This window comes from Tripterygium wilfordii, chromosome 18 (genome assembly GCF_013401445.1).
Source record: "Tripterygium wilfordii isolate XIE 37 chromosome 18, ASM1340144v1, whole genome shotgun sequence".
Lineage (NCBI taxonomy): Eukaryota > Viridiplantae > Streptophyta > Magnoliopsida > Celastrales > Celastraceae > Tripterygium > Tripterygium wilfordii.
The window spans coordinates 10,391,853-10,407,055 of NC_052249.1; the positions used below are offsets into that span (position 1 = coordinate 10,391,853).

Sequence of the window (15,203 nt, forward strand, 5' to 3'; positions counted from 1 at the left end):
TGTATTCCCAAAACGATGTTTTGCTTGATTAATAGGAACCTAGCCTAGGCGAAGATATTGACGTTAACATATCCAAATAATACCTAAAAATCAATCACATCCAATTCGAGTACCTCTACATGATAGATCTCAAGATAAATCCGAAGAGTAACGACAACAAGTGAATGATTGAGATAACTAGTTTCTCATATAAAATTATTGACTCTAGATATACGGTACTATTCAGAATACAAAATTGTTTCAAGCACTGATAGAATAAAAAAATCCATTAAAAATGAGAAGGGATGTTTTAATCCTTACCAATTTGATATTGTTGTCCTTGACAACAAACTTGCACGAAACATTTCACGATGTATGTGTCCAGATAACCCAAACTCTCAATAGTTAATTCTTAGTTTTCTAATCGGAAAATAATGTGGATGAAGACGTTTGTATGTGTCGTTGCACTATTCTACAGTGAAGACTACAACTTTCCATGAATTTATCATTGAATTACAAGACTTTGCTTATTTATTTTCTTGAGTATCTATGAATAATCAAACATATTTTTGTCCAATTTTTGCCTCTTCATTTCCCTTTTTGAATCAAATATTTTCTTTTAAGTGGGACCCAGAAACCGAAAATAATTTTTAATCCACCGTCGAATGGACTATAGAGCCGTGCCGTCAACAGGATTGACCTTCACACGTGGACCTCGCCCGTACGCGTCCCACTTTTTCATTCGTTCCTAATTCAAGGCCGTTAAGATCTCCATCACACTGGAATCCCTGATCCCGTCCTCACTCCACTACCGCTCTCTCCTTCACTCTGCTATTGCCACGTGTCCAGTTGCATCAACTTTGACGTCACTAAATCTGCGATAAAAAGGCCCGGTCTTCGCTCGCTCTTGCTCTCTCTGGGTGTTTCGATATCACAAGCTAAGCAAAGCAAAGTTTTCTTGAAAAGGCTACAAATAAATTAAACTACTCCTTTTCAATTCATATATTTATTTATCAAACAATCTCTCTCTCTCTGTTCATAGTTCATCCACGGAGCCATATGGAGAGGCCGCGCCGTGAATTGACATTCATGCGCCCCTCCTTCGATTTTCTCCACCAGAATCACGGCTTTCCGGATCGTGCCGTCGTCGCTGAGGACAACAACATGGACGATCTTGATCGCGGTAACTCCGCCATCAGAGAATTGGATTTATTCTCCACTAAAGGAAACGACGTCGACTGTATTAAGAACGAGTCCTTCACGACGACGACGACTCGCTTTGACTCCGGCACCGCGGCTGTAAACGTAAGGGTTTATGTTAAACTGTTATTAATTATCGTTAATTTCTCGTTCCATCCATTCATATGATGTATTCTCACAGACTGGATTGAATCTCCTGACTACAAGTTCTTGTGGAAATTCGATGACCATAAATCAAGTCGAAAAACCTAATCGTCAAGTGAGCTTTGAATTAACTTTTTAATTATGAAGGTTTTATATATATATATATATATATATAATTTATTAAGAAATCGATCGGATATTGCAGCTGCGTGAACTGCAAGTGGAGTTAAAGAGATTGCACCATGAGAATTCGAAACTGAGAGGCATGTTGGATCAGATTTCCAAGAAATATAAGGACCTACACAGTCAACTATTCCTTGCAATGCAAAAACAACAACAACAATCACATCTCCATCAAGCACAACATCAGGTACTAATTGCTTTCATTTTTGTCACATCTTCTGTATATCAAGCTGATCCTGAATCTCAACCTTTGTTGATTTTCTTATTAATTTTCACTTCACTGTTGTTTCTTCAATTTTGTATTGAAGTTATCTATCTCTTCTCGTATTGAAGTTAAAAATATTTATTTCCAACCGTGACATAAATGCATATATATACACACACACGTACATATATGTATGTATGTATTATACACTTTCAATACGTGATGTTAGGGTTGTAGCTATGAATTGGGGGAGGACCATACCCTGGTCAAAAGATTTGGAAATTTTTTTTGAAAAAAATCATAAATGTATAGTATTCTGTATAACGAATCAAACGATATATGTTTTGTTCAAAAAAGAATCAAATTCATCACAATTAAACATGAGAAATTTTGACCGTCTAATATGAACGCAAAACATTCAATGTTTTGATTGCACTGAATTTAATTTTTATTTCAAATAAAAAACATACAATTAGATTTGTTATGCTAAATACTACACATTGATTTTTCTAAAATTTTTAGTGCATCGGTTGGGGAACCAGTGCATAGTGCACTGTACCTCCCCCGTATCCCATAGCTACTGGTATTAATGTCTCTCACACACGCGCGCGCACATATATATATATATGACCTTGAGATAGTTGGGACATAATTCATGGGGTGCAAATGCAAGTAATTGAATTACTTGTATATATGTTTATTTAATTATTTTACAATTCATCATCTTCCAATTAATGATATATGGATCCAGAAAAATGAACAACATGGCACGTCGTCTGGTCTCATAATGTGTGCTCAACAACAACAGAAGTCAATAGACCCACGACCATCTGCAGCGTTAGATGTCAACATTGACCATTCCATCTCCGAACAAGAAGTCTCGGTTTCTCCATCAAATAATAACACAGATGAACAAGGAAAGCAACCTGCTTCAATTGATGAGAGTATTGACCAAACCTCCCAAACCCCTAAAACACACAACAAGGACGAACAAATTCAAGATCAAGTCCCTTTCAGAAAGGCAAGGGTGTCTGTACGAGCAAGATCCCAGGCTTCATTGGTAAATAAATAAATATATATTTATGTGTGTGTGTGCCATTATTATTTTCTACACACCAATATATTTTATCATATTTTATATAATTATGTGTTAATTTGTTGTGTATATAACGTGTAGATTAGCGATGGATGCCAATGGAGGAAATATGGTCAAAAGATGGCCAAGGGTAATCCATGTCCACGTGCCTATTATCGTTGCACCATGGCAGGTGGATGTCCTGTTCGTAAGCAGGTATATATATAAATATATGCTTGACTTTCTATGATTTCGTTTGACTTAGTAGCAATGGAGAGTACTGTACTTAAACGTGATTAGTCCATTTATCAACAAATCCTAATTGAAAGGTAGATCCATTGTATCTATAGTTGCATGTGTTGCCATCAAGCCTAGCCCAGAAGAGAAATCAACACAATAATTGTAGTGATGAGTCGTAACTTGTATTAATCGAACATGAGTTGCTAACATCAATATTTATGGGACATTTGATTCACATTTAGGAGGTGGAATGAGGGTGAGAATCACATATTTCTTTATTTAATTGGATTTTGGGGATTTCCACCATCGACTCTTCCGAAGAATAGTCAAACTCATCAAAATGGTGAGAATGACTATTCTTCCTTAGGATAATGAGTTTTAGTATACAAAAGATTATTATGTTCTTATTACAAATAAAAATTCTCGCATTCATATTTATTATTTATTATTTATTTTCTATCAAATATGGTCATGCTCATCTTATACTCATTGTCACACTCAACTCACTTTCACCTCTCACTCACAATCACACTCATTCAATTATGAATCAAATGTCCCGTTAGCATCTGAGAATGTGATGCCTCCTTGTTTTTATATAAATTGTTTGTACAACTAATATATAGATATATTTTTTAACAAAGAGAGAATTGAATATTACATTTTGCACAAATGATAAAGAGCAGATCACCACTAAACGTATCCTACGTACGTACATTTATGTTTTGTGAACTAGGTGCAAAGATGTGCGGAGGACAAGGGTGTGCTTATAACAACATATGAAGGGAACCACAACCACCCTCTCCCACCAACAGCCACAGCCATGGCTAACACAACATCAGCTGCCGCGGCCATGCTCCTTTCAGGTTCACTCACAAGCAAGGATGCCCTACAAAGTTCTGGCTTCTTACCTTCAATGATGCCCTACCCAACAACAATGGCAACTCTATCTGGCTCCGCACCCTTCCCCACCATCACTCTCGACTTAACCCAAACCCCAAACACCATCCGCGGTCCTCCCACACCGGCTACATTTTCGTTACCTTTAGACGGCTGTCCGCAACTCATGGGGCACCCTTTGTATAATATCGTCCCTCCCAAGTTAGCTGCTATGAGCATGGTTCCTTTAGGGCAACGGAATCCTTCTTCAATGGTTGAGACGGTCACTGCTGCTATAGCTTCCGACCCTAACTTCACTGCTGCCCTAGCGGCCGCGATATCGACAATCATGGGAGCACCAAATGGAAACACTAATGAAGGTTCTAGATTTCCTGGCTCGCCTGATCAGCTTCCTCAATCTTGCACCACTTTCTCCACCAACTAGGGTGGTTGTACACATATGGTATGATAATATACGATCACATGAATTATTATATTATATATATAGTTGTGAATCAACATAAATTTCTGAATGGCTAATTAGTTAATACATGAATTCTCTTACGCGGGCGTAAAATGCGGACCACTTTTTAAAGGTGTCGATAAGTTAAATGCCAAGTGCAGCCAACTACTTTGAGAACCACATGTTCCAATAACGGTGAAAAAATGATCCGCGTTATATCCTAAAAATTAAATAAGAGAATTTTTATTTATAATTGATTATTTAATGTGTGTTATTTGATAGTTTATGTATAATTGCCAATGCAGGTGAATTATGAGGGTTGCATATATACTTTACTTGGTATGCTATATATGAACGAGTTGGGTACTGTAAGTATGATTAAGGTGAGAATGTGATATATACGTTTGATGGGGAAACATGCATGTACAATAATCGTAAATACTTAAAAAAAAGGTATAAATTTTGTATAAGACAAAGGTTTTGTCAAACTAAGTGAGGCTTGGAATAGTCTCTTTTAAACACACAAGTGATACATCTTACATATATATATATATATATTACTTTTGTTTGCATGTATATAACATCCTTAAACTCTCTCTTCTATAAGTTCTGTACTTTATCTGTGGCCAAGAAAGTTTCGCCCATCAAAGGCAAGGGAAACAATCACCTGCATGCAGGGAGAAACTTAAGAGTACAATGCATGTATAAAGCGTCTAAATTCAATGAACCTAGCTAGCTAGTATTACTATTTATGCCATGAATCTGGGCAGGAATAACGGTCAGGTTCGACTAAGAGCTTGAACCAGCTGCTGAAAATACACGACAGGATCTGCAACACGTACACACTACATGTCAGTTTCCACGAGAGATACACCAATATAGCTAGCTAGGTTTTTGGTAAAGTTGGCGAAATAATGACCATAATCAACATAATTTACGTCTGGTCCGGTCTGGTTGCATCTTGAGTTCCTCCACCCGCTTCAGTGCAGGAACAAACAGGTAGCCTAGCTCGATCTCAGGTTTCAAAATCTTTAGCTACTGAAGCGTTTGGAGGAACTCTAGTTGATCCCAAACTCGTTATATCAATGGCTAGGCCATTCATCAACATTCAACTGGTAAGCTGTCCTTATTTTGGGCCTCACTAGCCTTTGTTAAAATTTTGATTTCTCTTATAAATTGTCGAACTTTTTTTAAGCAAAATTATATATATCTTTTTAAAACGCTTCTCAAATACTACTTCAGAAAGAAGCTGAGATCTTAATCCAATCCCAACTAGAGCCACAAACAAGAATACTAGATCCATCTTGCTAAAGTCACTTTGAAGCGGTGTGTATATTTCTCCTTTCCTTACTCAAGCGATGTGCGTCTCTTGTGTGCGTATTTCCCCTTCCCTACCCACCGTTAGCGTATAAAAAGAATACTAGGGCATCGTTTGGCAGTGTGTTGGGCAGGTGCAGTTCAGGCTGGGCAATATTTCTGTGGTGGTGGAGTGCGGCGATGTGGCCAACTGTGGCTAGATCAGACACTTTTTTTTTCTCATAGTGGTCTCAACACTCGCTAACAAAACGCACTCGTTTTGTTAGCGATTGATGGTCAGAAATGATTAATGAAGGTCAGAAGCTTCGATTGGATAGGTCATTGGCACCGATCGGTGGCCGGACGATGGAGAAAGGTGGTTATCGTGTGGGTTGGTAGATGGGAGAGAGGGTCCAGATGAAAAAAAAAAAAAAAAAAACTTATGTGGTTATTTTGTAATTTATGAAACATTCTAGGTCGATTTTGTAATTTACTTGATAAATTTTTTAATTTCATATTTTTAACACACCAAAGTCTTTTTGTTAACACAATTTACCTTTAACTCAAAAAGTCAAAATGCAACACACTCTTAAACGACCCTAAATTTTAGTGTGCTAACAAAGAGAGTTACCAGTAAGGATTGATGGAGGTCCCGAGTCCTCCACTAGAACCAAGAAAGACGGCTTCAAGGGGAGCGTCGATTCGTGGAGACTGATAAAAAGATGAGCAAATTCAATGCATTTTATACTGCTTTTGCATATTATCAAAGCAAGTCCAAATTCAGATCTTCATTTGTAAACAAATGGCCGCCCACATCAACTTTGATAGTTAACATGTTTCTGTTGGTTTGATGTCTGCATTCTGATGCTTGAACAAAAACCTGCAAAAACATGTTTCATGTGCCACAATTATTCAAACTGAAAGCATCAGATTCATTGGGGCAGAAACTAGTACCTGGGTGGTGCAACAGTTTTCTCTACCATGCAACAGACTACAATTTCCAGGAAAATAATCTGGGCAGACTAAACATCATTCCCCCTCTTGCAAAATCTGGAACATAAAAGTGTTTTTTTTTCTTTTTTCTTGGATTTTTTTTTCTATCACACAATCAATAATTCTGTTTTCTGCATAAACTTCAATGTTCCAAGAAATACACATGTTCAATAATGAAGGAGAAAACTTTCAAAGCAATACACTCATCCTATTTTCACTCAATTATTTGTTACTACTACACACAAAGTTACAAGAAAACAATCAATTCCCATCAACCCATCTCACAAGTCACCCAACTATAGATTAGTAACTCCAACCAAAACCCTTTCCTGTTCATCAGTAACTCCAGTCGAACCCTTTCCTAAAGACAAATGGCAAGAATCAATGTTTAACTAAGATAAAACCTTCTCGAAAGTACGTCGACCACATCATCTTTTCCTTTTTGTTTCCATCAGTTCACCAAGAAAGCAACTGAGAACCTCTTTTCTGATGGCTTGAAATCTGCAAATGATTATGCAGATGGTAACAGTCTTGATAATGTTCAGGGTAGATTCTCTTCTTGAGAGGATAGCAAGCTGCTGGCAACACTAGGTCAGAATATCCTTGAACATAGGAGCAATTCCAAGGATACTTTGAGGTGACATTGAGGGTAATGTTGGAAAGGCAGATATTGCGGAAGTTGTCCCGTTCAATGCCCTCTAAAAGGCCTGCAAATTTTATATTCTCTCCGGTGACATCTTTGAACGTAATTCGTTCTATTACAGGAAGAGCATTTGGGTCATAGAACTCATCAGGATGCTCTCCATACTGACCAGTAAACTTGATAGCAACATGTACATCAGTCAATGTGACATTTGATATGTAGATATTTCTCACATAGCCTCCCCTCCCAGGAGATGTCTTTATCCTTATAGCTGTGTTTGAATTGAAAAACTGCAGATTTTCAGCATGGACTTCTGATACACCCCCTGACATCTCACTGCCAATTGCAATACCAGCGCTGGTTCGAGTTTGTCCAACAAGCCGGCGGATGATTATGTTTGTACAAGGGTGAGCATATGAAATTCCATACTCATCCCACCCACTTTTGATAGCAACAAGATCGTCACCGGTACTGATGTAACAGTCTTCAATGCAAACATCACTTGAAGAGTCTGAATGCATTAAGATACATGAGTGAGAACCCAATTGGTGTTTAAAAGAGGTAACCAAAAGAAAAAAAGATCATAAGAAGCTGACACAAGCTTTTCAGGAATCAGAGGACATCATATATTTTGGGATAAATGATAGCAACACTTAGGAAATATCTTCACCCAATGAATAAACAGCAATACCTTGATTTCATCTGCATCTGAAAATTCAAACTTCTTTTCATTCTTATATAGGAAAAATACGGTTGTTTCTAATGCAGTTAGTTTCATTCTGTACAGAAGCTAAACGAGCTATCGAAAAAATGTTTGAACAATTTGCCAAAATAGAAAATAGTTTTAAACTTGTACAAAAGCATCATCTTGATGCTTGGTAAAGTTTTACCAGTAAATGAGGGTGCTTGAGAGAGCTCACCTGGATCAATACCATCTGTATTTGGTGAATCAAGAGGTGCAAGGATTGTAACGTTCTGGACGGTAACATGGCTGTTCACCCAGAAAAACAGTCTCAACTCTCCCACTAATTTATAAAAGCCTCATTTTTGCACAGTTTTATATGGTAATGAAGAGACAGAAAGCCCTATGGGTATTAATCCTTTTAAGAGGACAAACCTGCAGTATACAGGATGGATTGTCCAAAATGGTGAGTTCAGAAAGGTGAGGTTAGATATTAAAATCCCTGTTGAATTCATCAACTCAATCAGATGTGGCCTGGTATAGTCCAGCGTATTATTATGGAACCAGTCCCACCAGATGCTGCCTTGACCATCAATAGTTCCATTACCACCTGAAACCAAGAAAACAGCTTCATCGTTCTAGATGCACAGAAATAGTTATATACTCTGTCCAAGTCATTCTCAATCAATTTCCAACCTGTTATAACAACATCTGTCAGATTGCGGCCAAAAATAAGGCTGCGATACCTTCTACCTGGCAACTCCCTACCTCGTCCATATGATGGTAGAGGATCAACAACTGGCCAATCGTCTGATCTCTGCAAAATTGAAGCATATTGTATATACTTCAGTGAGCTAATTCAAAATATTTATGGTTCCAAGGTCACAACTAAGTCACTGCCCAATTGACTTGAGATAATCTCATTTTGAGATGATCGAAAGTGGACTACCAGTTAGCAACAATGATCAAAGCACTACTGTTACTCTTGCATCATAGAAAATGTATCACTAGGAGCTCGGTGGAAAGTAAAATCTCGATATGAACACCATATACCCGTGTCAAGAATTCCTATTAGACTTAATGTTCTAGATTAACTGAAAATACGTCAACCAAAACAGAGGAAAAACTGCAGATAAGATGAAATTATTTTCACATCTGTAATACATACATACAAACTATCACGAGAAAAGCGGGCTTACTGTTGATCCGAGAATCACTGCATCCTTATCCAACCAGAGAGTAAGATGGCTGATGAGATCAAAGCTTCCCGTCAACCAACGACCAGTAGGAACAAAAAGCTTGGCCCCGCCCTTATCAGTGAATGAATTGAGATAGAAGATAGCGTTCTGGAATGCTTTTGTGTTGAGAGTGATGCCATCTCCAACAGCACCAAATTCAGTAATAGAGACGCTATGAGGCCGAAGCATCCCAGAATTGGTACTTTGGCAATACAAGTGGCCTCTGACAGCACATGGAGCATGAGTGAACGATACGAGTACCAAAAGAACATCCAGAAACTGGAAGGAAATGTTAGAAATTCATAAGTAAACCCATTTGATTCCAAGAACTATGATAGTATGCATTATTGACTGATCATGAACTTATAAAATCTGGGCAATTTTTCTACCGCTCGAAACGTAAATACATTTATAATTTAGACAGGGAACACATAATGCCAATATTAGGTAGAATATTAATAGAAACATAAAGAATGTTACTTTACAGCCCAATTCATAGGAAATACATGATACTCTCATATTTCATGCTGTGTATTTTATTGAAAGTAAACAAAGAAAACTAACAGCATATAGAAAGTGAACAGTATATACCCAAGAGAGGGAAAAAGTTGGACAATCACAAAATATCCAATTTCTCCAAGAAGGTAAAAGTAAACTATGCCAATCAGAACACAACCCTACAAATGCATTCTTATTCAAGAATAAAATTATCAGATATCTGATCAGGGAGTCCCATGATTCTAAATTAACAGCTTATGTTCTTCAGATCTTAATCTCATTGAGTGAGTGGGTGAAATAAAATACAGAGTCTGAGGAATCTAACATGCAGATGGAATAGAAATCAAGCAAACTCACAGTAAAAGACCTCTTCATATGACTGAAATCTGCAGTTCACGCTTCAAGTCCCAAAGCAGCACAGAATTGGCAGATAAACAAAACCCACCTCAATAAAAGCTTGAAAATCACAAGAGAGGAAGCCTTGGCCTTGACGGGTTCAAGATCTCAAGCCAAGGAATGTGGAAGAGTGCGATTAGATGGGTCATTGAGAGAAACACCACCATCCGAAGAAAATCATTGGAAGTGACCGTCGCTGCCCGCCAAAAATTAAGCAGTAGGTCCCCCCTTGTGTCTTCACCAGCTCCATTACTACCCCCCTCTCTCTCTGTCTGTGTGTCCCCTCTAGTTGTGGCTGTTCAACTTCATTATCATACTAGAAGACACTCCAAGGCTGTTGCAGAAAAGACTCTTCGAAGATACATAAAAACAACGTATTTGTAAGACTAGTGTGTTTGTGTGTATGTGATTCTAGTATGAGAACTCTGGCTGTGTCTGTGTGAATCGATTCGCAGTGGAAATTAAAACAAACTGATTTTTTTTTAAAAAATTTTGGTATTTTTATTTTTTTTAACAGATCCCGATTCAAATGGCGGTCAAATGACTCAAATTATTCTAACTAATATTTATTTTATTTTATTATTGTTAATTTGTTATAGAGAGTCAATTACCAAAATAGCCTTGTGTCATAACGGAAATCACACTTGGCTTCGTGGGGTCCCATCTTCTTTGTTGCCTGTCTGTCACAAGCTTTGACCTCAAATGGGGAAACGCCCATAATTTCAGTGTCTCCTGGCTCGCCCGTTACACTTTTGTCGAAGGCTTTTTATGACTAAAGATTACACCATGAACAAGGAACAACATGAGACCATAACGGCAATTAAGGAGAGCAGGTTTTTTTTCCCTTTAACAACAACGTACAAATTCGTATCATTTAGACATTCTTTATAGGTCTAAACTAAGGCCGTCAAGTCTGTACATACATAAATTTCCTATCTGACGATAGGGTAAATTATGTCAAAACCCTACGCATGACCACAAAGATATTACTCTCAATGAGATCAAACTCAGGATCTCCCGAGTTTATACGGTTTGATCGCATAGAGATTCATCAACTAAGTTATCACTTTATTAGTTAAAAGCAAAGTAGATGTCTTCTTTTAGAAAAAAGCTTGTATGAATATGTACAGTGCATGCAGGGTGATTATATAACACTTGGACCAGAGTCGTTAATAATAATAATAATACATAGCTTTTGGTCCATATATGTTGCGTAACCAAGTCAAAAGATCGATACTTGTTAAATAATATTGTAATGAACAGAACGGTAAATAAAGATGAATGGATGATGATTCTTCCTACAACAAACAGAGAGAGAGAGGTAGTCATAAGTAATAAGAGAGGACATGTAGAATGAGAGAATGCCGATAAGAGGGAGGGAGGGAGAGAGACACGCTAACAAATAAACAATACTCAGTAAAAATCATCAGGTATCCAATGCCTGTCCCCTCGAATACCATATGTATATATATATATATATATATGCAATCTAAAAGGTGTATAAAATATCTTTTGTTTTACATCCAACAATCCATAATTATCATGCACTTTTCATTTGAATTTGATTTTTGTTTCGAACAAAAAATATATCGTTGAGTTCATAAAACTAATCAAAATACAAATATATTTTTTCTAAATTTTAACAAAAATATATTGAACCCTAAAAGTTATGATCTCACTTTAGGACTTTATAGAAGAATTCCTATAACATATATATATATATAGGCACACACATAGAAATTCTCCAATGGAGACTTAAAATGGGGGCCACTTTTTAGGGGTGTGGATAAATGAAATGATAAGTCGGATCCACTGTCTGCTTTAGGTCTCACACGTTTCAAATCAACAGTGAAAATGTAGATCCACATTTTAGATATGTATTTTAAATCTTATATATATATATATATATTGATGGTTATGTTTATGCTGCTCCCTGGCCCTTTGTTTCCTCGTATCATCATCACCTTAATTATTTAGCAAACACAATGTCATATCATATAAGAAATGACGTCCCGTCTTGTCTTGTCTATTTTCCAATACACAAAGATGCGTATTATGTAATATATCTCAGGGCGTGTGTATATATATACATATGCTAGGATCATTCAACATTCATGATCAGTTGCATGTGAATTAAGTAGTATTGGACTTCACATTCAAGTTTTCAAATGTGTGATAATATGAAGAAGGTAAAAAAGTAGAAGACCGAGGTGAGAGAGATTGAGTCTAATTCACTTAAGTAATGTCCACTATCGGATTAAGGCCTGCAGGAATTTGTCTTTTAAAAGGCGTCTCAAGTGTTTGAGATATTGAGCTCATCTTATAAACCACGTACATTACTTGGTGTTCTTCAAATGACGTGTGAAAACATTTTCATAATTTAACAAAATGACCAACAAAAATCATCATATTTTTATCTTTATTTCTCATTATATATATATATATATATATATATATATATATTGAAAGATCATCAATAGCCTGAAACCTTCATTAAAAAGGAATTGAAACATTTTACACGCAGGACTAGCATTCACAACAGAATGCCTCCTGATAAGCATCACATCAGAGAAAAGATAAACAAACAAACAAACATTAAAGGGATCTTCATAAACATTTGCATCAAGACTAAAACCCTGGACCGATTCTTTAGAAAAGTGGTTACGAGGTGGATAGTTAGGTCTCATTTTATTGATCCTTCGTCAAATTGCTTTGATCATATTATATAAATAGGCCCACTTAATATATGATGAATATTTATAAATAAAAAAAATTATATCTGAACCAAAAAAATTATTATAATTGTATATAATTAGGTCTCCTCTTTTCCTTAACAAGCAATAAACATCTTGCATTAATGAAGAAATCCTGAAAGATTTAAACGTGATTAAGAATCATAATTGAAACTTACTCTTGCAGGATTCCTTAATTTATTTATTTTTTTTGTTGTGGTGGGGTTAAATTTGATAAAAGCTTGGTTTCCTCCAATACCCCATTCATGCCTTGCAGGTATTGAATGAAATCAAATGCATCTTAGGTAACAACTTTACGTAATTTGGCTATTCACTAATTAATATGTGCAACATTTGAGTAATTAGGACGATCACCAAATAGCTTCAGCCACATCACCATACAATTTTGCCAACGTTTGATATGAGGTTAAATTCAGATCGTCACCCCCCATGCACAAAAATTTTCGACCTGATGAAATGATAAGTTGGGTCAAAGCTCAACGTATCAGAAATGCATACCCCATACATGCCAACAATATTATTCGCTTTTGGTTACCCAATTCCTGAGAATACATCGGGTCAGTACAGCTTTAGTCCTCCTTAGTCCAACTACTATAGGCCGAAGCCCAACTACTATGTGTCAAAACCTAACTCACTAGATTAAGAAAAAGGTATTGTTGCATGTTAGGGGTGGGTTTTACTCATATATACCACTCAATTGGGTAAATCTCAACCGATGTGGGATTTTATGGTCATAACACAACACATGGCCATAATGTTATTATTTTCAGTGGGAATCGAACTCATGATCATTCGAGTCCATATAACTTCAGCGATAAGGCACCCATCGAAGGATAATATTTTTCTTTTTGTATGACCCATCAAAGTATAATTTAGTACAAAATATTTCATGCACTCTCCATAATTGATTTCGCTATCGTAATATATATTTTTAAATTTTATCAAATCTACCTACTCCCTTTAAGAATATATTTTTGTAATTTTAAATGATTGACCACTTCGTCTTGGCGTCTAATTTGTGGGATGGGATGTGGTACAAGATCTTGCCTTCTTTTTTTACTTTTCTATGAATATTTAGTGGGTGGCTGGGACCTGCTGTAAATTTTTTACAGCAGGTCCCTCTGTAATGACTCTAAGGGCATTAAAAAAAAATTATTTTATTTTTTAAAAAATTATGGATATGTTTTGATCAGGTTTACGAGTGTAACAGTATATTTTTTATCCCATACAAAAATTAAATTGAACATGAAAAAGAGATGAAGATTGTGGACCGTTGAATATAAACCCGTAACATTATATGTCTATCTTGTGATGAATTTGATTTTTGTTTGGGCTAAAAATTATACCGTTAGATTCGTAAACACGATCAAAACACATTTATAATTTTATTTTATTTTTAGGAAAATTTTAAACACTTCTTATTTATTAAGGTGGGGTCTGCTGTAAAAAAAATTACAGCAGACCCCCGGCACTCATATTTAGTGCCTCTAATTTCGTTGGCCTTATCCGGAATTGATGTCGGGGATCATCTTATTTATGATAATGCTAGAGACTCTCTTAAATCTATGTGGCAATGTGGTATTAAAATAGTCATTGATTAAAATTACACATGTAGGACCCACTTCACATCCAATCCTCCACATTAAATGAGGGTTTTTTGGGAAGCCCGGGACCTGCTGTAATTTTATCACAGCAGGTCCCACTGTAATACCTGTTTTGAACATTAAAAATTTTTATTTTTATTTTTAAAAATTATAAATATGTAGTGTTCATCGCAACGAACACAACGATATATTTTTTGTTAGAAACAAAAATCAAATTCAACATGAAAAAGACACGACAATTCTAGACCATCGGATATAAACTCAAAATATTTGATATTTTTTATCACAATGAATTTGATTTTTGTTTCAAACAAAAAATATACGTTGGATTCGTTATGAAAAATACTATATATTTATGATTTTTAAAAATAAAAATAAAATTTTTAACTACCCATAAAGGGTATTACAGTGGGACCTGTTGTAATAAAATTACAGCAAGTCCCGGGCATCCGGTTTTTGGGGGTCTCAAACACTATTCTCTTATTTTTTTTCTCTTTAATAAATGTGACAACAACATTTATTCAAACTTTTGTTTCCATAGGTAGAAGGTTCAAATCTAAATTCTAAACCCCAACTACTAAATTCTGAATTTCAAACTTTAAACCCTAAACCATACCCTAAATTTTAAACTCTATACACTAAAAACTAACTCCTAAATCTTACTGTCATTTTCCCAAGAGAAAAAACGTGATTCGGGGATGGTTTTGAGGGGAATTGTAGCTAATTGTTGCCCCT

General features: G+C 36.1%; 2 protein-coding genes across 3 annotated transcripts; one reads left to right on the forward strand and one right to left on the reverse strand.

Moving 5' to 3' along the window:
- The first annotated feature begins 840 nt into the window (after nt 1–840).
- Nucleotides 841–4,886, forward strand: LOC119984398 (probable WRKY transcription factor 47). Its single transcript, XM_038828318.1, has 7 exons — nt 841–1,284; nt 1,361–1,438; nt 1,529–1,693; nt 2,463–2,771; nt 2,889–3,002; nt 3,760–4,365; nt 4,671–4,886. Exons 1-6 carry the CDS (start codon nt 1,039–1,041, stop codon nt 4,345–4,347), a joined length of 1,500 nt encoding a protein of 499 aa, XP_038684246.1. The 5' UTR covers nt 841–1,038; the 3' UTR covers nt 4,348–4,365; nt 4,671–4,886.
- Nucleotides 4,887–6,841: 1,955 nt separating this feature from the next.
- LOC119984114 (probable polygalacturonase) lies at nt 6,842–10,575 on the reverse strand. 2 transcript variants are annotated; one of them, XM_038827910.1, is made up of 6 exons: nt 10,083–10,575; nt 9,179–9,496; nt 8,676–8,796; nt 8,415–8,589; nt 8,218–8,288; nt 6,842–7,808 (listed from the first exon to the last, which is right to left on the reverse strand). In XM_038827910.1, the coding sequence occupies exons 2-6, from the start codon at nt 9,404–9,406 to the stop codon at nt 7,111–7,113; spliced, it is 1,293 nt and encodes a 430-aa protein (XP_038683838.1). In that variant the 5' UTR covers nt 9,407–9,496; nt 10,083–10,575; the 3' UTR covers nt 6,842–7,110. The 2 variants fall into 2 exon arrangements, with proteins under 2 accessions (XP_038683838.1, XP_038683837.1); XM_038827909.1 differs by having other exon boundaries at nt 10,073–10,574.
- Nucleotides 10,576–15,203: the final 4,628 nt, after the last annotated feature.